Consider the following 22,275-nt stretch of genomic DNA (forward strand, 5'->3'; position numbering starts at 1 on the left):
ACAAAGTTAACTGGTCCTTCCTCTTTGCTGTTTTAAATAAATTTGGCTTTGGGAAATCATTTATCCACTGGGTATCAGTATTATATGATTCTCCAAAAGCTACAGTTACTACTAATGGGATTATATCTCAGAGCTTTACTTTACAGAGAGGCACAAGACAGGGATGCCCACTATCCCCTTTATTATTTGCAATATTTATTGAGCCACTTGCATTAGCCATACGCCAGGAAAGAAGGATTCAAGGAATTTACTCTGGGGTAACAGAACATAAAATTAATCTATATGCCGATGACATCTTACTTTATTTAGAAAAGCCGGCTACTTCGCTAGGGGAAGTATTTAATTTAATAACTAAATTTTCACAGTTATCAGATTATTCTATTAACTGGACAAAATCAACACTTCTACCTATTACAGAAAATTCATGGAACCCTGCAAGCCAGGACCCACACTACTCATTTCCTATAGGTAATTTAAAATACTTAGGCATAAAAATCTCACCTAAATTAACTGATTTAATTCATTTAAACTTTTCTCCACTTCTGGATAACATTTATAGTGACTTGGAGCACTGGAATAATCTTCCTATTTCTCTAATAGGACGAATAGCCACCATTAAAATGAAAGTTTTACCCAAAATAAACTATTTTTTCTCAATGATTCCATTTAAACCTACGGCTAAATGGTTCCAGTTGTTGGACTCAGCCGTAACAAAATTTTACTGGAATAAAAAAAAAGCAAAGATTAGTCTATCTACTCTTCAGAAAAGTAAATCCAAAGGTGGTCTAGAGGCACCAAATTTTATGTACTACTATATAGCTAACCAGCTACAATATATCGTTCTATGGGCACAACCCAACAGAGACACTAACTGTTGGTTGGAACTAGAACAGAAGGATTGTAATAACCTCAGACTTCGAGATTTACTCTTTATTACAACATCGATTAAGCGTCATAATTGTTTTAAAAACCCAATGATTTCCGCCACCGTGACTGCCTGGTGGAAGGCACTAGAATTGACAAAAGCCCAAGTGGAGCCCTGTGGACTTTCTCCCCTATGGCATAACCCCGACTTTCAACTTAACTCTTTTACTGCCAAAGACGTTAAATGACGTTCTGCAAAAACCTACGGAGGAGCGCCAAAGACGTTAAAAAACGTCCTCCCATTTTTTTTTTTTTTTTTTTGAAACGGGTGCTGTGAAGGCTTGCGGAGCTTGAAAGTTTCAAGCAGGTTTCTTGAGCCTAATGACTATTTTTGGCCCCTAGAGGGCAGCGATGACTCTCTTTTGACAAGATCGGGTGGGCGTCAGTAGTATAAAAGGCAAGGCGGGGCGAGAGCGTCGAGGAGGAGATGAGAATTGAGGAGAAACAAAAAATGGCGACCGATGGTAAGAAGCAGCTCACGCTTGATCGTTTTTTTCAAAAAGGAGAAGCATCAACCAGTGCTAAAGTGCACGTTTGTGACGACGGGGATGATGATGGTGACAACGAGGTTGACGCCGAAGCTGCAGCGTTGACGCGGCGGCAGCTTCGATCACGTCCTAAGGCCTCAGAGGCTAGCGGTGCTAGCACCGGAAAACGTCGTGCACGACCGAGCACTTCTGCACGCGAGGACATTAAATCGGACGACGACGATGATGATGATGGTGACAACGAGGTTGATGCCGAAGTTGCAGCGTACACGCGGCGGCAGCTTCGACCACGTTTTAAGGCCTCAGAGGCTAGCGGTGCTAGCTCCGGAAAACGTGGTGCACGACCGAGCACTTCTCCGCACGAGGACGTTGATTCGGACGACGACGAAGAGTATCCTGAGTCCGATGGATATTCTTCGGAGGAGTGGGTACAATCTGACCACGGAGAAAGTGATACGGACAGTCTTTTATCCGCAGAAGACTGCGAAGGTAAGCACAAACTTGCTATGAGATACTTTTCCGGCACGCTGTTAGCGCCTCGTGTAACGTGAATGTGCATTCATAGATCGCGGATCGTGCTCACAACGACGTCCCTCTGCAAAGACGACAAAGAGAGGTATAAAAAAAAGTGTTTTCAATACACCGTAACAACAAAAGAAAACGGTCTTTCGATATTATTGTAATTGTATATATTTCTTTCAGCTGCAGCTCAGAGTGACACTCCTCAGAGTGAGCAAAATAAAGGTCCAAGGACCAGTGGATCCCAGAAAAAAGGTAAACACATATATAGCATCACACTGATCTAAAATGAATATTATATGATATTGAAATGTATATTTGCAGATCCCAAAAATTCTGGCTGGCATGAAGCAGGCTGGCAGCCAAACTCATTCACCTTTACTGCGGAGCCAGGACCGAGAGGTGCCGCAGCAGAGCTGAATTCGACCCGGCCAGTTGACTTCCTGCAACTCTTCATCACGGACGAGCTTCTGCAGCACATTGCTGATCAGACAAACCTATATGCACGCCAGTCTATGCAAAAACGGGCTGAAAGTCTGCCACACTGCAGGAGTCATGCTTGGAAGCCAGTGTCTGTGTCCGAACTCAAAACTTTTTTTGCACTGCAATTTCTTACTGGTTATATAAACAAGCCCAGTATAGAAATGTATTGGACTCAGGATGAAATAGAGACGACACCATTTTTCAGTCGCGCGATGCCTCGAAACCGCTTCCAGCTCATCTGGAGTTTCCTGCATTTCAATGACAACGAGACACACAGTTCAGACGACAAACTATTTAAAATTCGTCCTGTGTTCAATCACGTTGTAAGCAAATTCAAGGAACTGTTTCAACCGGGCAGGAATATCTGCATTGATGAGGGAATGATGAGTTTCCAGGGACGTCTTTCGTTCAAGGTGTACAACCCCCAAAAGCCGGTCAAATATGGTATCAAATCATACATTTTGTGTGACTCCCAAACCGGCTATTGTTTTAATATGCAACCCTATGTTGGTATTAGTTGTTCTCTCCCTGACACAGTGTTCAACTTACTGGATCGTCTGCCAGGAAATGGGTACACACTATTTATGGACAATTTTTACAATTCGATTGCTTTGTGTGAACGTCTCCTGGCAGCACGTACCAATGTTTGTGGAACGCTGAGGAAAAACAGGGGTGAACCCAGTGAGATCACATGCCTAACAAACACTGGCCTTGGGGTGGGGGGGAAACTGGTAAGGCACAACACAAATGTTTTGATTGTGGCATGGCAGAACAAACGTTTGTTGAGGATGGTGACAACGTTTCATGAAGATGAAATGCGGACAGTGGAGGTGTGGCGGAAGGCACAAAAAAAAAAGTGCCTTTCCAAAAACCCATTTGTGTTGTGGACTACAATTCCAAGATGAATGGAGTGGACAAGATGGATCAAAACATCTCATACCACCCATTCACACGTAAAACTTTGAAGTGGCACAAAAAGTTTGTTGCATATATGTTCCAGATATGCATGTTCAATGCATACATATTGCACAAAGCAAAAAATCCTGGGAAGTGTCAACATTTTTTGGAATTCATCCAGCAGGTGGTGAGAGGGTGGCTGTTGCCACAAGACCAGGAGGAAGTTGGGATGGAAGGACATGAAGCCAGACAAAACACCAGGTCACCACATAATGATCCTGAAAGGCGACTTGATGGCAACATGGCCAAACACACGCTGCAACACATTCCTGCTACTCCCCGGAAAAAAAAGCCAGCAAGAAAGTGTAGGGTCTGCACACGAAAGGGCATTCGCAGTGAAACAAACCTGTGGTGCAAATCCTGCTGTATCCCCTTGCACCCAGGGGAGTGTTTCACTGTATACCACACAAAAAGAAAAATTGTGTAGTTCAAACTCCACACAATTGTAAATAGTCACACATGCACACCTTTGTAAATACTTTGTCAAATTGTTACGCTGTTCTGTAAATAAACTGTTACGCTGTTCTGTAAATAAACTGGTTATTTTGCAAACTAAAAACACTTTTTCATTGTTGGTGGTGGTGTATTACAGAAGTAAAGCACTATTTAGGTGTTTGTGGCATCATTTATGGACAAAAAGAAGTGTAGAATTCACTGGAGTGCATGAAATAACATCGTTTCACAAAAAGCTCTTTTTCTCCGCTTTTTGTTTCAAAACAGAGCATTTTGGTGAAACTAACCTATTTTCTATTGTTGATTGCTGAAGAACGGAATAAGGTAGAAACAAACTTTTTTTTTCTGATGAAAGATGAGAGTCCAATCTTTCATTTGGTAGTATGTGTGTTTCCATAGTCCAAACACAACATTTTCTGTGGACCTTGAAAGATCAGTCAAAATGCTTAAATCGGCTGGCACTGGGGACAACCCGTTTTTGAAAACGTCTGGCAGTCAAAGAGTTAACAACCAACCGTTTCATTTAGCTGTGTGGGAGCAGAAAGGAATTACACATCTCCACCATCTCTTCTCAGATAATATGTTTATATCATATACATCCTTGCTCCAAAAATACAATATAAAAAACGGAAATTTTTCACATTATCTACAAGTTAAAAATATGATAAAGAAAAAATTTCCAACACTTCGGGGTACGCTCCAACCGCCTGTTTTAGCTAAAGATATTAACAAGCTTTCTCCGACAACAACAAAAAAACTTTCAAAAATATATAAGTTACTTTCATATACTGATAAAATGTCTTTACCCATCTCGAAATGGGAGACAGACTTGTCTATAGCACCGGAACCTGACTTTTGGATTCAAGTTTGTGAAAACGCATTTAAAATGACAAAACACACAAATTTACAACTTATCCAATATAAAATTATTCACAGAACATACATTACTCAATATATGATGAAGAAAATGGGACTCTCAGACTCCGACATTTGTCTCCAATGCTTACAAAACACTACAGACACTTATGTTCATGCTTTATGGTTATGTACTCCGGTTATGTATTTCTGGACTAAAGTCTTAGAAAAACTTTTGGACTGTAGGATACCTTTATCCCCAAACTTGTGTTTGCTAGGTGACCTAACAACAACTGACTTACCACATAAACAATTTCAATCTACACTTGTAGCCCTTACTATCGCTAAAAAAACAATTCTTGTTAACTGGAAAAATAAGCAAACTCTGAATATCGACCAATGGTCTAACCTCCTCATAAATCACATTTTAATGGAAAAAATATCTGCCTCAAATAAAAAACAAATATCAAAATTTATAGAAACATGGTCTATGTATATAGAATTTTTTAACCTAATTCTGGTTACTTAATTCTGTCTGTTAGCGAGAGCCACTACATCGTGATAACTTTGATGTTTCTGCATTTGGCAATTTATTATTATATTATATTATTAGTATGGGATTTTTTTTAATGGGCTTTAGGTGAACTGATGAATACACACACGCTCGCACGCACGCACGCACGCACACACACACACACACGCACATACACATACTCACCCACATACAAAAAAATATATATATATATATATATGTGTGTATATGTATATATATATATGTATATATATATAAAAAAATAAAAAAAAATAAAATAAAATAAAAACATTTATTAAATTTTTTTAATTTATTTGTTTTTAAAAAAAAAGGAGAGCAATGATGATGTCAAATCGAATGAACAATACTGAGCTCTCCTGGAAAAAAAAAATCAATGTGCTCTTTAGCACTGGTTGATGCTTCTCTTCTTTGAAAAAAATGATCAAGCGTGAGCTGCTTGCCACCGGTCGCCATTTTCGTTTTCTCAGCCATTCTCCCCTCAACACTCTAGCTCGGTCTCACGTCTTCTACTTCGGACGCCTACCCGATCTTGTCCAAAGAGAGTCATCGCAGCCATCTAGGGGCCAAAAATAGTCATTATACTAACGAGATCTGCTTGATACTTTCAGCACAGCTGGCCAAGGCTTTCCTCCACCCGTTTCCCAAAAAAAACAAAAAAACTTGGTGAACGTCTTTTAACGTCTTTGGCGCTCCTCCGTAGGATTTTACTAAACGTTATTTAACGTTTTTGGCAGTCAAAGAGTTAAGAGCAATATTAGCTGCACTAAACGATCACCAGGCTTGGGGAGTAACGGAATACATGTAGCGTTGTAATCGGAATACCAATTTTTTTTAAACTTTATTCCATTATGTACTGTATGTACTGTATTATTTTGATAAATTACAATTTTCTACAATGCGAGAGAGAGAGAGAGACGCCACTGTTGTGTTCGTGTTGATGTTGTGTCTTCCACACTCACACGCGGCCTGCTTAAAAAGCTTCACAGACGAAAGGAGGAAGTGGCGAACGGTATTCACTGTTTGGAAACTTGCTAAAGGGCCGATTTGTCTTTGACAAAGAAAAATTTTGATCTGAGAGTCCTGCGGCTTGATACGCTGAGCTTCTTGCTAAACATAGGCATAATGTGAGTTACCTTCCGAACAAATCTTCCTCCCACCAATTCACTATTTAAACGGCATACACAATATACATGGCTTAACTCGTGACTGGGAGAAAGGTTTTGCAGTTCACGCATGGTCATCCTCATATCATTATTAGTGCATGCATGCGTGTGGATGAAATGAGCTACCATGGGAAATTTCAAAAGCATAATTTTCCCTTTTTTCCCCATTCCAGTAACAAAGCTGTTGTTGCTGGAATGGGGAGAAATTTAGAGCTATCTAGCTATCTATGAGGTGTGGTTGCTTTCAGTGACAGTTATGGCCTTCAATCAATCAATGAATATATCAACCAACCAACCAACCCATCTATTCATACATTTTTATGTGTGTCAATTGTACAAGGATTTTTGCTATTAGTAGGCTGCCTGGGTCGCTATCACCCGCAAACCGCAGGGGCGCACTGTATAGAAATATAAATTGTGGTGATATTTATTTTTATTTTGTCTTCATGAGAATACTTGGTATTGGAGTAATCCAAAGTAATCAAGTTATGTTACTTTAAGAACATGGTACTTGGATTACGTTAATAACTGCGTTTTTTAGCAGGTAACTTGTAACGGAATACATTTTAAAAGTAACCCTCCCAACCGTGACCATCACACTACACATGAATGGGAGAGCAACATCTTGCATTCTGACTACGGAAGGCCACAGCCGCGACATGTCTGAGCAGCCAAAGAGAAAAGAGCGCATTCCACCCTCCGCCCCTCTTCCTTTAAACACACCACTGGAACAGGAACCTGCTCACTGAGCCGTGGAGTCGGGCGGAAGTGAAGTCAGGAGTGTGCAGAAACAGGATGTCAAGTGTTCCAGATGAATCGGATTCTACAAATCTGGCTGAGCCTTCCCAAATAAAATGCAAAGCAAGCTTTTGTTTGATGTGCCGATGAAGAAACGCGCTGAACACGGAGAGCACAAACAATATCAAGAAGAATGTTTTTACTGATGCAAGTTGAACATTTCCAGCCTCATTATTATCCTAGCGTGCTGCCATCCCACACACTCGCCACTTTTAAGTGGAAACACATCTTCTCCAATTAGTTCTTTTTCAACTCAATGTTTGGTGGCCGCAAAAATCCGCGATTTGCTTCTGTCACTTTTTTATATTTTGTAAGCAGAATGAGATGCTATTTTTTACAATCATGGTGATTGATTAGGTATGAAAGTGGAAAAAACACACAAGACATACAAAGAGATGACAAAAGTAAACAGATCGTTAAAGTGGAAAGCTGTCAGCAGAGGGTGCAGAGTAACTCAAGTCAAGGCCAAACAATCCGCATTTTTCACCCTCCTCTTTATGCCTTCATTTTGTCTCATGCAGGATTTAAGCCTCTATTGTAACTGAAGTAAAATATGAACTCATGAAGATGAAAGAGAAGAGGACTTTCACAACTATTGTAGGCAAGTCAGAAAAGAGTAATATAGCATTGTTTTTTATTTATTTATGTATTTATTTTATACAGTGTCAAAATAAGTTCAGTGCATTCCACACGTTTACATATTGTTTCATTATTGTATTGTACTGATTCGACTCGCAGTTATGTTTACGGCACATTTGTTAGGTAGAATTTTGTGAAGTTGTCTTCGTGAACGCTTAAAAGACTGAAGATAAAATAAATTGTCTTTGTTATTAATTCATGTTTGTTAGCCTTTATATTAACGCAAGTTTTATCTAGAAGACTGAAACATTTATGTACAGTAAATCTGATAATTTATTTGAACACAGATTCATTTATTGCTTATGTTTGTTAAAAACAACACATAAGAGGATCTGTAAAATAAAACAAAAAATAATGATAATAATCGCATATTCAATTCCAATCACAGCATTTGGACCATATGGTGTAATTAAAGGGCTATATAAAAAGCAGTCCATTTTTTACAGCTGTGATAGGCTCCAGAACGCCCGCAACCTTAGTGATATGTCTGCAGATACTTACCAGTAGTTAAAACTCTTCATTGAACAAACACTAAAGAAATTACACAAACAAAAGTCATCAGTGTTCCCTTAAAATAACTCATAATACAGCCATTAATAGCTAAACCCCTGGCAACAAAAGTGAGAACACCCCTAATGAAAATGTCCAAATTGTCCAAATCTCCCTCCACAATGTCTTGTGACTCGTTAGTCTTACAATGTCTCAGTTGTGAATAGGAGGCAAGTGTGTTCAATTTGGTATTACGGCTCTCATAATCTCTCATACTGGTTGGTCACTTAAAGTTCAACATGGCACCTCGTGGCAAAGAACTCTCTGAAGATCTGAAAAAAAGAAAAGAACTGTTGCTCTTTATGTAGCTGGCCGAGGCTATAAGAATGTTACCGACACTCTGAAACCGAGCAGCAGCCCAGCGGCCAAGACCATCCAGCGACTCAAACCTCAAAAGACTCCTGCAAAATGACAAAAATGGACTCGAGTTCCAGCAGTGGCACAATTGCAGTCATGTCAGACGCATCGGCCTCTTTTTGAACGGACGGTGCACTTTGCTTGTAAAGGTTATGAAAGCTCACATTTGCTGACAGCAGCCACCTTTTCCGCCAGCTTCATCGCTTGAACAAATGCAGCCACAATATGAGAAGGAAGATCAGATGATCCACACCCATGTCAAAACAAAGCCATCAGTAGCCTCCGCGTTCTTCCTCTGCTTGCTCATCTCCAGCTGAACAAACCGCCAGAGTATCTTATATCGCCGCAGTTGGGATTTTGGAGCGATCGGTACCACTGTGGCGGTGATCCAAAGAGACAAAAACGCCGCGTTTGACTGTCAGACTTCCTTTTGTTATTCCACCGCGTTTGAAGTCTTGGGAAAGGGATGGCGACCTCGGCCAAGCGGCCAATCGTTGACACCATGCTACGGCGTATAGGGCAACCGCAGCCTTGTCATTCTTTGAAATCATTTCAGGGTTCTTGAAATGCTGCAGGCTTAAGGTGTATGCAAGAAAATAACATTAGATACATTTATCTAGTTTCAGTCATTCTACCATCATAAATTGGTTTTGTATTTATTTATTTATCCAAAGTATATATAATATTTCATACATTTTACTTAATTTACTATCCATTTATTTATATCTTTTATTTTGTAAGATGCTAATTTCTTGAAATAAATTAAATCAACATTATTTTATTATTATTTATTTTACTTTTGTTAATATTGTGTGGGTATTTAATATTCCGTTAACTGAAACATAGTGTACTGAAAAATATTTTCAAAAAATTAAATTTATTTCCTTTCCAAATATATATACTTCTACTTCTTTCTGTGACTCTTCCAGTCTCTCAGTATCTCTGTAGCAACCTGCTGATGACACTCTGTGACACTCTAAGCTCAGTGACCACTTCTGTCTGAGAACGTCCTGTTTGAAGCATCACATTGGCAAGGTACTGTTGACCCATTGTTAGGTGTCGACTTGGTTTCATGATGTCAAAATGTGAACAGCATGATGAGGACGACTCTTTAAACACCAGCTCTAATTAAACCAGGACATTTATTGGTCGAGTCAAGGATCAAACATGTCGTGAATTTTGCCGTTATGCTCCTCGTTAGAAAACAGCAACTTGTGTAAAAAGTACTGAAGCATTTAGCAGTTGGACATGTGCATTCAAAGGCTTAGAGAAGGTCATATTAAGTTCACCTGTAAAGGTTTGAAAGCATTTTAGGCTCCGGCACTTCTAAAAACCTCCCTTGAGCGTAGCAAAGAATGTACTATCAGCACCAATAAGTATAAGTGTGGGAGAAGCTCTAGATGCAGATTTAATCGGTAAGAATGTAAATATAAATTTTCTCCCATAAGGTATTTTTCCGAGTGCTACTCAGATTGGTCTGCAACTATGCATCATCAGAACCAGTTATCAGAAACATCAACAATGAAATGAAAGCAAAGCACACAAGAAAAAACTGTGAATTGTAAACCTTACTTCTGAAAGTCACAATTCACGATACTGAGATAATACTAAATAAATGGTTGATGCAAACAATGCAAACAATGATGTTCTTTGCTAGGCTATCATTATCCCATATAGGGATCCTGGCGTAAAACACACATTATATATATATATATATATATATATATATTAGTGCTGTCAAAGTTAAAGCTTTAATTGATTAATTAATCACAAAAAAATATCACATAAATTATGAATTAAAGCAGATTAATCGCACTATTAATTTTGACCCTAGATTAGCCATTAGCGTGACAGCGGATGGCTACGTTTAAGGTAGCACAGGTTGTGTTTGAGCAATAAACATAATTCCATGCATCAAAGCAGAGCATTTAATGAATGTTTGCATATCACAGTTATAATAATTGTTCATGTCAAAATATCGGGGTAATTTTTTTCCATTTTAAATTATGCAAGTAATTAACTGATTAGAAAAAGAGGAGGATGAGCGTGTGCAGTGGATCAAAAGATGTTGAAGATGTCCCCATATCATTAAATGTCAAAATAATTAATACATAACCGGTCCTCTTCAAATTTGGCGGGGAATTTTTTTTAGATAAAAAGCAATTTAATATTAAGCGATTAATCAAAATTCTAAAATGTGATTAATCTGATTAAAAAATGCAATCGTCTGACAGCTCATGTATATATATATATATATAAAATATTAAAATAACCTTATTAAATGTTTAGTCATACCCAAATCTACAATGCTGACATTGCAAATAATGTATTTGAACAAAAAGAATGATAATATTGTCATGTATTACTTAATAAAAGTTGTTGATTTACTCTGATTTCATGGTTGCAAAAGTATGTGAACCTCTCACTTAATCAGACATTGCACCTCCTTTTGCAATGAGAACTCCATCCAAACACTTTCTTTAGTTACTTAGCCTTTCACATCTACTTTGGGGGATTTTTGCCACTCCTTGCAAAATGCAGCCAATTGAGAGAGGTTGGATGGGCGTCTAGCATAAACTGCCCGCTTCAGGTCCCGCCACAGTATTTTGAAAGAATTTAAAGGTCTCATATTATTCAACTTTTCAACATACTGTTATGTCTGTTATTGTTGTGTGTGTTTGAGGGTGGGGCCAGTTAAGTGGGACGTGACGTCATGGAGAGGGAAGGCGGAAGTTGAGGAAGTTGGGCTCTGTTAGTCAGTCTGTGGGAGGAATGCATGAGCGTGTTGATTGTGTTTTGTTACCGCTGTTATTTGGATTAAACGGCGATCAGACTGAATCAGCGACTGTGTGCATCCTTGATCACACGTAGGGGCATTACAATACTAAAATAGTTCTCAAATGTGTAAAAGACATGTCTGTGACATGCATTCATCAAAATTGACTTTTGATATAATAATTTTGCTGTCCCTAAATCAGCCTAAAAACGCTCTGTTCAAAACAGCCTGTTTTAGGGGCGTGTCACTTTTATGTAAATAGCTGCACCAGGCCACGCCGAGGCCGCACCCTTCTCTCTCGAAGGGGCAGTGATTTTGGTCATGGTAGCCATGTGCTAATGTTGTGAATGGAAACGACTGGCCATGGGAGCAGAAGAAAAGAAAAATGTATTTTACACATTTGAGAACTATTTTAATATGTGGGAAAGTGACATAACGTTTTACTGTAAGAAAAAGTAGCATAACGTTACTACAAAGACTATGTTGTAGCGTTAGTTTGTGATTGTTTAGGCAATGGGTATTTTATTTTTGTCCGGTTAGCATCACAAAGTTATGTCAACTAGGTGGCGAGTTGCCAGTCACGGCAAATTAACCACCGCGGATTGTATCTTGACAAAACAATACGGAACCGTTTCATATTATCCAACCACCGTCTGCTTGATCATATCTGACCTCTTGTAACCAAACAACCTCCACACGACAAATGTAGCTCCCACTTTAGGCACTAAAAATACACCAGTAATATGGTAGAAGGTGCACATCTCTTATTAGAAAGGATAGGAAGGAAGGCTAAATCAAAAATGGTAAACTTTCCCGTTTGCAGTCGTGTCACACTGTTGGGAGCGGTCCATTATGTTTAAACGTGTTGCAAATCCAGCTCTGAGCAGGATTTCACTAACAAAACAGTCCTTTAAGAAATGGTGTCGGTACACGTCCTTCAAAAATAAAATTTATCCACAGTCTTCTCAAAGACTCGGGACGAAGGAAGCAACCACTTTTTCCTGATCATTGTTTCCCCTCTCCACGGAGCATTTGCAAGCAGGGAGAGAAAAAGAAAGACGCAGCCAGCTTCTCGAATTTCAGTGGGCGTGACAAACCTTTACCAGAGGTGGTGCCACTAACCCGAGGGGGCTGGGTCGAGTGCACTTCCGTGGCTTTTTGACGTCACTAAGTCACGGAAGTTTAATCTGCCCGTTGAAGCACACATTTTAGAAAGGAGCAAAAAGCTAAAGAAGTCGCGGACAGACTTTTTTCATGCCTGGTTGGATTATAGACAGGCCGGGGACGCATATTATTGATAGAAAACCCCACAAAAGTGCATTTTCATACTATGGGACCTCAGGATTTTAACTGGGCACATCCAGAACATGAATCTTGTTGTTCTTCAGTCATTCCTTGGTTGTATTGCTGGAATGCTTTGGATTATTGTCACGTTGCTCATATTCCTCTGAATTCATGATTCCCTGGACTATGTGGAGTTGTCCAGGTCCTGAGGATGAAAAGCCAACCCAGAATTTAACATTCTCAACCCCATGCTTCACTCTAGGGTAAATGTTCTTTTGCTGGTATGCAGTGTTGACTTTTCACCAAACATGACTGTTTTAGTTGTGACCAAACCGTTCAATTTTGGACTCATCTGTCCACAAAGGGACTTCCAAAAAGCTTCAGGTTTGTCAAGGCAAAGTTGAGATGGGCAGCTTTGATCTTTTTTGTGAGCAGAGGCTTCTTTCTACCTAGCAAGCCTTCCATGCATGCCTTGTCGATTGACTTTTCTTCTGATTGTTGAATCATGCACATGTGTCCCAGATGCAGCAAAAGAGGTCTACAAATCCCTTGATGTTATGTTTGAGTTGGCTTTTTACCTGAATTATCATTTTTCTTCTGGTGATATTTTAGAAGGTCGTCCACTTTTAGGCAGGATTGTAGTAATTTTCAGTGTTCTCTAGTTGCAGATGATCTGCTTCACAGTGGAATGATGAAGCTCAATTTTTTTAGATGACTTTATCGCTTTCCCCAGACAGATGTGCTGTCACTACCTACTTCCTGAGGTCCCCTGAGATGTATCTTCCTCTCAGCATGACTGACCTGTATGGGTTCACCTGGGTAAGACTAAAGTGATGTGGTTTTGTCTCCGTTTCAGTCAGTGATGCAAAATTTCTTTGCCAAACCTCTCATTTCATTGGTCCATTTCAGTGGTTAGTTTAGCTACCAATTTGTCCTACCTGATCCTACTTGACTGCTTGTTTTGAGCAATGAAACTCCTACATGAATTGACCAAAAACTATTTTTAATTTAGTTTTTACTACACAATTGCTTTTAAAAAACAATAATAATAATAATAATGCATTGAAATGCTAAACCTACACCTGTTATTTCATATAAAATGCAAAGGTTCAGATTGAACATCAAAATCAGGTTAAAACAATTGGAAAATCTAAATTGCTCAAGAGGTTCACAAACTTTTGAGCAGCACTGTATATATATAATTCCAGTCACGACACAGGAGAAACGTCAACATCAAAACTCCCCAATAGAAATGCACTAGAGCTAATACACACAATGTTTAAGGGGCAGAATGTTAGCGTGGAGGAGCCATTTGGACTGTGTAGCACTTCCACCTGTTCCCTGCTTTGAAAGAACATACTCGGTTAGCCGTTAGCACCAGGCTAACATTGCTTTAGCTCTCTCTCCAAGAGGTGTCCATGGGCTCTTACCCCCTGTGAGAGCCAAAAGCCGAATGGACGCCGTCTTGTCACTTGGAGTGACCCCAAGTCACTTGATCTTTAGATGTGAAGCATGTTTTACCTGGCAACTCGACAAAATAGCTCGTATGGGTTAAAGTGAAAGTGTAAATGTGCTCGCTTGCAGTAGAGCGGCGTCACAGCGCATCCGAGAACTTAACAAAATAAAAGCATTCAACGTCGTGAAAAGGGGTCACAATAACATACTGTAATTTAGCAGTAATAAATTAAATTATACTGCATATATTTGTGGAGACTGGCGTCAAGTTATATTTTACAATTTTAAAATGTGCAGAAGTTCGAAAGTCACTTTTTGTTTAAAATTTGATTGCTCTTAATATGAAAAGAACACATCGATCTTTTTTGGTTCCTTTGTTGTAAAGTTGTGTCATTTATTTACAAAGCGCATCCGTATTTAACTTAACAAACTAAAAGCTTTCAACGTTGTCCAAAATAGTACACTGTAATGCAATTTAGTAGTAATACATTAAATAACAATGCATATATTTGTGGGGACTGGGGTCAAGTTGTATTTTACAGTTTTAAAAATGTACACAATTTAACAAGTTACTTCATGTTAAAAATTAGTTAGCTCTTAATATGAAAAGAAAAATGCATTGAGCTGTCACCATTGTCTTACAAATGCAATTATGCCATCTAGTGACAGAAAAACACTTGGTTTTTTTTACAGTACATATTTTTTTTTTTTTATTGAATTGTTATGAAATTACTGTATCAATGACTAAAAAATGCAACCATATTTAAATTAGGAAAAAAATATGTGTGCATTTTATTGTAATTTTAGATATAAATTGAGATGTAAAATGTGTGTCAATTAAGTCAATTAATTACGATTACAAATTTTAATCAACTGAAATATATACATATATATATATATATATATATATATATATATATATATGATCAAATTTAGTATAAATTAGGATAAACTTGTTTTGCTGTACATAGTAATTTAATTTTTTTGAACTAATTCAACTCCATTAAACAGCCAACATCATAGAGCAATGTTCTGGCCCTTTGAAAAAAATCCCTTGGGTGTCCCCACAAAGCAGCTGTGTTAAGACGAGCTGTCGTGTCTGCGTAAACACATCCTCCAATCAACGTTCCGTCGCATCCCTCCACATGGCATCCCCGTTTGCACACTGTTTACGCCGCTTTTCATCCATGTGTGCAATGAGCGCTCACAGTCCAACGTGTTTTCTTGCTTACACAGCCCGAGCCCCTCCGGCATGTGCAGAGCGTGCTGCTTCCATTCGTGACTGCACGTCGAGCAAATAAATCCGTGTACATGCTCATGATTAACGTATGCGCAGTGTAAACACATGGCATGCATGGAACCGAAGAACGGATGCTCTACTCCAAAACAAGATCAGAAACATGAGAAGAGAAGATGATTGTCTGCATGTGAGCGTCTGTGAGTGAGTCCTTGCGAGTTTTCTCATTTTGCATTTGCATGTTTGATGGTTTGTTCCGTTCAGTCAATTCCTGAAAATTCGTTGGCAATTGTGGCACTCATTGCCCACATGCCAGGGTATTACAGTACCCTAATTATAATACTACTAAAATTTTGTTACTAGAGTCCACTAACTTAATGTGAACATATAATGCGACGCGGCATACGCATGCTAACAACAGCCTAAAAAATTTAAAAATTTAAAAAGTTTAATTAGTTTAAATTACTCTAGGTTTTTATCCAGCGTAATGCTAAAATGCTATTTTTCTTACTAAAAACATGCAATGTTGGTGTTTCTTGTAGGTCTGAAACTAATTGATAATATTTCCATTGATTTCAATTATGTGGTCACGGAACAAATTACACTTGCAAGTCAAGCCACCACTGTATAGCTGTCTTAAACTTATGATGAAACACAGAAAGACAGTCACCACTAAGCTGCTAATATTAACAGTTTTACCACAGATGATAAATAATATATGCCTGGCAGTATTGCTGTAGTCTGTCTACATGTGTTGCTGCACGGTTTTGGTCATATATACTTTGCTCAAAGGCTTGTAACACAGCTACATCAAAGCTAGTTTTGTTGGCCTGTCTATGGGGTTTCCCATTATGTGTTAGCATCAAGCTAGAGGACATTCAGAAGGCTAAGTAGTGCGGTTTGGTTAAACACACACGTTCAACTGGGAGTGGTTGCAATAAACAGCTGGAAAGCACTTTTTTGAAGCATAGTAAGACAAAGTCGACACCCCCAATGTACACTACACTTTTTACCCTCTTACGCCAAAGAAAGGATGTCCGATAAAAATCCCACATCATTAATACCTGCACCTTGACGAAGCCATAAATTGCCATTTAGTATTAAGCTGGCCCGACAATGGAGGCCGGGCTGAGGGGATGTTGTCAACAGAAGCCCTGGCTGAAAAGAGGACTGCTGGGTTGGCACCACCAAATTCTCAGGAGCCCAAGCTGTGCCCTTTTTCCCAATAGAAATAACGTGCCGTCAATGAATCCGTTCCAGCGTCAAGCTGTACTACTAAAAAAGTACTACTCAACTGAAAGACATCTACAGTGCATCCTTGTGATACAAGTCGGGCCTGCTGATTTAATCGGCCAGCCGATGTTAGCTATTTCAAAAATAATAATTTTTACATAAGACTTTCAACAACAACAACAAAAATCTGACAACAATATTCACAGGCATATATTTTTTTATCCTCAGAGAAGAACGGTTAATGTTACTGCAGTTTAATAAGACACAGTCGTTACAAAACTATTCTTCATTTGTGTCTTCCCTGGGCCACTTAAAAGGTACTACTTCTACTATTAATATTATTATTTTCGAGAGGGGAAGTACAAACAAACTACTGCGACATCCTCCTCCTGAGAACACCTGGGGATGTTGCTGTGTTCCAAATTAACCAATCACATTCAATCTCATGCTAAATGGAAGTCAGCACCCACTTGCCACTATTTAAAGTGCTTCTGATTAACCCCAAATAAAGGTTAGGTTTTCTAGTAGGCTTTCTGTGTCAACTATGTGTGGATATATGCTGTAGGTTTCCCCACCCCTGCTTGATTGAGATGCTAGCCATACAAATAAAGTCGCAAATTTACGATTTTTTTTCTCGCACATTTACCACTTTATAAAGTGGAAAATTTGCCACTTTATAAAGTGGAAAATTTGTTGAGTTTGTTTTTCTCAGAATATTGCCCCTACCCTCTAAAAAAATATATGTTTGTACGTGGCCCTAATACGCTGTCGTACAAGCTTTTAAGTCCCACAATTTTCTCAGGACAATGGATTGAACTCACGGCCTGTTTTCCCCCCAAATTTAGTTTGAACGCCAAATCATAGCATTGTTGGGGGAGTTTTCAGGGGGCCTCCCCACTATAATGGTAACAGGGAGAGGCCACAAATAGACATGAGCAGCACAATGATGCACAGTACAAAGAAGAAAAACAAGTTAAGACAACTGCGAGCCTCCTAGTGGGCTTGATGCTTCACACGGACTCCTCCACCTCCAAAGCCCGTCGCACTTACTTTGATTCTTTATTTACCCCCTCCTTTCCACCTTGCCTTAACCCCCCCGCCACCACAATCCCTTACATCCAGCTGATGGAAGCTCTTTTGTCTGGCGGCACCCAGGCAACCACATCAAAGAGAAAAGCAGAAAGAAAGAAAAAAACAGCTAAATAAAGCCGAGAGAAGAGGACGAGAGATGCTCACAACGGAACTCCTGCTGCCGCTGTGTACTGGAAAAAACATAGGCAGGCATTCATCATCATTCAGTCAGAGGTGACAAAAGTGCAAGTATGTGTACTTATATTGACATACAGAAACATACTCGTTATATGAATAGTTGCCAGTTCATCCATACATACGTTAATATATGTGAATGTTATCATCTTTCATGAAATATTAGCTTGGAGCATGAACATTTGCAATCTGGTTAGAAACTCAAACCAAATGAAAATGCTTTATAAACACCTTGATCGGCATAAACAGGCTGAAACTGAAAGGAATTTCATTTGGTGTGACTGGGGTGGAATAATCCATGTAAACGATGAATTGGAATGTTTGTTGTGTGCACATGCTGCCTTGATATGTAAAAAAAAAAATCATGTTATTTTTTTATGGAGACACCCTGTATTTAGGTTGAAACGGTTACATAATAAATTCACATTGGCATTTGGACACATGGTAGTTATGTGTAATTGGTGTTAGGATTATGAGGGTCTCCCTGCAAGGGGGATCCATGAGAATCTCTGATTTAGTGAATACACAAAAGGTAGTGGTGGGAGAGGGGGTGTTTAATGACAAACAATAAAGCCACATTAGACTTTGTATGAGACCCATTATGATGCTCTCTTTGTGGCTCATCTTCAAAGCCCATTAGGGGGACAGTGAAAGCCTCTCTCACTTCCTCATCGGGGAGCTTGATGGATTGCGGTCATGCTTTTTTGGACTCTTTGATCTCACTGGACGCCCTTGAAGCTCCGATATGTTAACAAGCTAGATCCATCCTCCACCTACTGGAGTCTTTCAACTCGACACCCAGCCCATCCCCCCACACTCCCTTCTTAACCCACGTCCAGAGTCTGGCCTCGCCACCGCAAAGTACCAGCTCTCTGGCACCGGCCGTCTTGGAGGAAGCGCAGCGACGCTTGTAATTAAAAAGTCACAAAAAAGTGCATGGCATCTCCATCATAATGGTTGGCTTCGCCGTGCGAGGACATGTGATACTCCCTGTTATGTCATCCCTTTGCTTGAAAGAGACGTCAGAGGCGACAAAGATTTAGGAATAGAGCTTGCTTTGCACACATCTGGCCCGTTTCACAGCAAACAGCAACATAATCCAGTCAAGGGCAGAAGAGAGAATCTGGCCTTCTTGCGGGGTTGACAGCAGAGAAAGCCGGGTGGTAAACTATTGTTGGAATGTTGAAGCTACCATCAAAAGCTTACGTCGGTCTCCCTTAGATCTAATTTTAGGGGTAGCATAGGAGAAATAGGGTAACCAAACATCGCATTTTGGCCGGGACAGTCTTGTTTTTGAGCCGTGGGTGCCGGCGGATTTTGTTTTGTCCTGATATTACGCATTTTTGCCAAGTTGTCATCGAGATTCATACGATAAACACATTAAAGGTGAATTTAACTGTTAAATTCCTACCTATTTATTTCCAAATTCACGTTTGCGTAGTCATCCGAATCTAATCGATAGCAGGCATTGACCAGAACTAGGGCTATAACGATATCCAAACATCTTGATACGATATTATCATGATATGAAGGTCACTATACGATAATTATCACAATGTCGTGGGGAGGTTAGTGATATAAAAAAAGGTCACATTATTGTAAAAAAAATAAATTAAATAAGCTCATACCAAAAAACACACAATATTGTGTTTTTGTACACAACAGCAATGTATATAAACAACCTATAATCTCTAACAACATTTAATATTGAGGCACTTACTTGCTAATGTACGCACACATTGAGTTCATCCACATATTGACTCGGTTCACAAACACATTACGTTCCCCTTCATCTGACCATTATTGTGGATTTTAAACATAGAAGGACCAAAACATGCCTTGCGAAAATTAAACTGCACTAAAAAAGAGACATCAGAGGGTGCTAGAACTGCACAAATGGAAATAAACCTGACTTTTTTTTTAACAGATGTGCTGCTTTTGATATCATGACATGACGACAACAATATTGTGGTAGTTTTAATATCGCAATATCACGTAATTGCCGTTTCTGTTACATCCCTAACCGGAACTAGAAGTACTTCCCGCTTTTGCATCTAAGAATCATGGGAAATGCAGCCCTACAATCTACCATCACCACTCGCGGGCCAGACAACTCAACAACTCAGGTAAATGGCAAAACTCGTGTTTTTTTTTAATCCAGTTTTTACCTCCTGTTTGGAGCGCTCTTTGTTACCCTTTTTGAGTGCCTTTTTTCTTCCAGTTTGGAGCGTCTTTTGTTCAGGTTTTTTTTCTCCTCAATCAAGAAGTGATTTGTGTTAATTAAACTGCAGCCATTGAGGCTAACCAGATCCCTGCACCTGAGTCCTTCCTGCCTCGCCTTGTCAGTATACTTCAGCCAGCATGGACCCAGCAGGGAAATGGGAAGCCACGCTACGGAACCAAGAGGAGCACCTGTCACATCAAGAGGAGTTCCAGCGCACCATGGCTACCCAGCTAGGCTATATCTCCGGACAGGTCCAGGAGCTGGTGACCCATCTGCGTAGCTACGTCGCACCTCCCGTACGGCAGGAACTCCCGCCTGGACCGCCCGCCCCGACCCCATCATTTGCCGGGCTTGGCATGAAATTGACCGCCCCTGAACGCTACTTGGGAGATCCTGGACAGTCTTCCTGGCCTTCCTCACTGACTGTGATATTCGAACATTCTCCAAAAGCCTTCCCCACCGACCGATCCAAGGTAGCATTTATCAACTCACACCTGACTGGAAGGGCCAGAGACTAGGCCACCGCTGAATGGGCACGGGATTCCCCAATCTGCCATACCGTATCCGGGTTCCGGGCTGCCCTCCTCCGAGTTTTTGATCCCGTCAGAACCGACCGGGAAAAAGCCAGAGAGCTAAGTAACCTCAAGCAAGGCAAGGAGTCTGTAAGCGATTATGCTATACACTTTCGTACGTTGTCGACTGAGAGTGGCTGTAACGCCACCGCGCTGTATGATAATTTTTTGAAGGGACTGGCCATGCAGATTCAAGAGCTCTTGGTGCCCATAGACTTGCCGCCCGATCTGGACTCTTTTATCGCTCTTGCCATCCTCACCGACTATCGGCGACGGGAGGTCGTCCCGGCTGGTGGCCCCAGAGGAGACCAGTGCCTGGGATACTCCTACGACTGCAATCTGCGGAAGCCTCATGGTCTCCTCCTTACCCGGCACCGAACTTGTATGCATTTCGAGGACGAACCCATGCAGCTGGGCAGAGCCTGACTTTTTCCTGAGGAACAACAGCGCCGCCGCCAGGAAGGCCGGTGCTACAACTGCGGAGAACCCGGATATCTTGTTGCCGCATGCCCTGCTACCCAAGCTACCCCGGTGAGTCCAAGCTCTGCTTCGGGAACCGAGGCACGCAAACTCACATCTGTTATCATCAACCACAATGTCACCACTACTGCATTGCAGGCATTCATAGACTCAGGCTGGTAAAAGCCTTATGGACTGGGGACTCGTGAGACGTTTAAAGGCACAAACCATACCACTGAACACACCCATTAAAGCCAGGGCACTCACCGGCAGGGAACTGTTTGTTATATCTTGTGTCACTGAACCACTCGAAATTTGCATAGGGGGGCATAAAGAATACCTTTGATTCTACGTGGTCCAGTCCCCATCTCACACCCTGGTTTTGGGTCATCCCTGGTTGTGCAAGCACAACGCGCGTGTAGACTGGCGCTCTGGAGAGGTTATGGACTGGGGAAGGGACTGCATTGACCACGGGGTGGGCAAGCCGGCTGACAGTATGAACTCTGCTGCTGTTAACCTTGTGTCCATCCATCCCTCCACAGACAATCAATACCCGGAATACCAGTTAGGAGCTTCTTTTGTCAAGTGGTCTTTCCCTCAGTCAAGAGGTGATTTGTGTTAATCAAACTGCAGCTGTTGAGGCTAACCAGATCCCTGCGCCTGAGTCCTCCCTGCCTCGCCTTGTCAGCTTCCAATTGACAAGTCGGAACATCCGGGCATTTCTATTATTTCCCCAATGCAACACAATGAAAACAAATTTAAATTCTACCATCTGTCTAAATTTCTTAAAAGAATTAAACTATTCCAACCCTAAAAAAAATCCATCTATCTTTTATGTTTCAAGAACTCTCACCTTTCACAAAATTAAATACTCCATGAGAAAATTTCTGAACGAATGGAGACAGTTTCCCAACTCACATTTTCTCAACAATTCAATTCCACAGCATTTAATTTCAATGTGAGCTCCTCAGCATTGACATCCAATTTCTACAGATATTGCATTTTCGAGTTCCTTTCTAGTGAATAATTCA

General features: G+C 40.3%; 2 protein-coding genes across 11 annotated transcripts; both read left to right on the forward strand.

Annotated features, from left to right (window-relative positions):
* Window positions 1-850: 850 nt before the first annotated feature.
* On the forward strand, window positions 851-3,878 carry LOC144042647 (uncharacterized). The gene is made up of 4 exons (XM_077555501.1): window positions 851-1,901; window positions 1,978-2,028; window positions 2,115-2,186; window positions 2,256-3,878. Exons 1-4 carry the CDS (start codon window positions 1,635-1,637, stop codon window positions 2,349-2,351), a joined length of 486 nt encoding a protein of 161 aa, XP_077411627.1. The 5' UTR covers window positions 851-1,634; the 3' UTR covers window positions 2,352-3,878.
* An 11,482-nt stretch (window positions 3,879-15,360) lies between these two features.
* Window positions 15,361-22,058, forward strand: LOC144045096 (uncharacterized). 10 transcript variants are annotated; one of them, XM_077559913.1, is made up of 3 exons: window positions 15,361-15,694; window positions 17,846-20,115; window positions 20,336-22,058. In XM_077559913.1, the coding sequence occupies exons 2-3, from the start codon at window positions 20,053-20,055 to the stop codon at window positions 20,729-20,731; spliced, it is 459 nt and encodes a 152-aa protein (XP_077416039.1). In that variant the 5' UTR covers window positions 15,361-15,694; window positions 17,846-20,052; the 3' UTR covers window positions 20,732-22,058. The 10 variants fall into 10 exon arrangements, 4 of the variants coding, with proteins under 4 accessions (XP_077416039.1, XP_077416038.1, XP_077416042.1 ...); XM_077559912.1 differs by having other exon boundaries at window positions 15,361-15,690; XM_077559916.1 differs by having other exon boundaries at window positions 15,361-15,690; window positions 20,023-20,115.
* Window positions 22,059-22,275: the final 217 nt, after the last annotated feature.

This window comes from Vanacampus margaritifer, chromosome 2, assembly GCF_051991255.1.
Source record: "Vanacampus margaritifer isolate UIUO_Vmar chromosome 2, RoL_Vmar_1.0, whole genome shotgun sequence".
NCBI lineage: Eukaryota > Metazoa > Chordata > Actinopteri > Syngnathiformes > Syngnathidae > Vanacampus > Vanacampus margaritifer.

What these genes read in the sequence shown, in the direction of transcription:
- LOC144045096 (XM_077559913.1), top strand. Translation starts at nt 20,053, where the DNA reads ATGGGAAATGCAGCCCTACAATCTACCATCACCACTCGCGGGCCAGAC. An exon ending in CAGACAACTCAACAACTCAG is followed by an intron (nt 20,116 to 20,335) that starts GTAAATGGCAAA and finishes TCGCCTTGTCAG; the next exon opens with TATACTTCAGCCAGCATGGA.
- LOC144042647 (XM_077555501.1), top strand. Translation starts at nt 1,635, where the DNA reads ATGATGATGATGGTGACAACGAGGTTGATGCCGAAGTTGCAGCGTACA. An exon ending in ATCCGCAGAAGACTGCGAAG is followed by an intron (nt 1,902 to 1,977) that starts GTAAGCACAAAC and finishes GTGCATTCATAG; the next exon opens with ATCGCGGATCGTGCTCACAA. An exon ending in TGCAAAGACGACAAAGAGAG is followed by an intron (nt 2,029 to 2,114) that starts GTATAAAAAAAA and finishes TATTTCTTTCAG; the next exon opens with CTGCAGCTCAGAGTGACACT.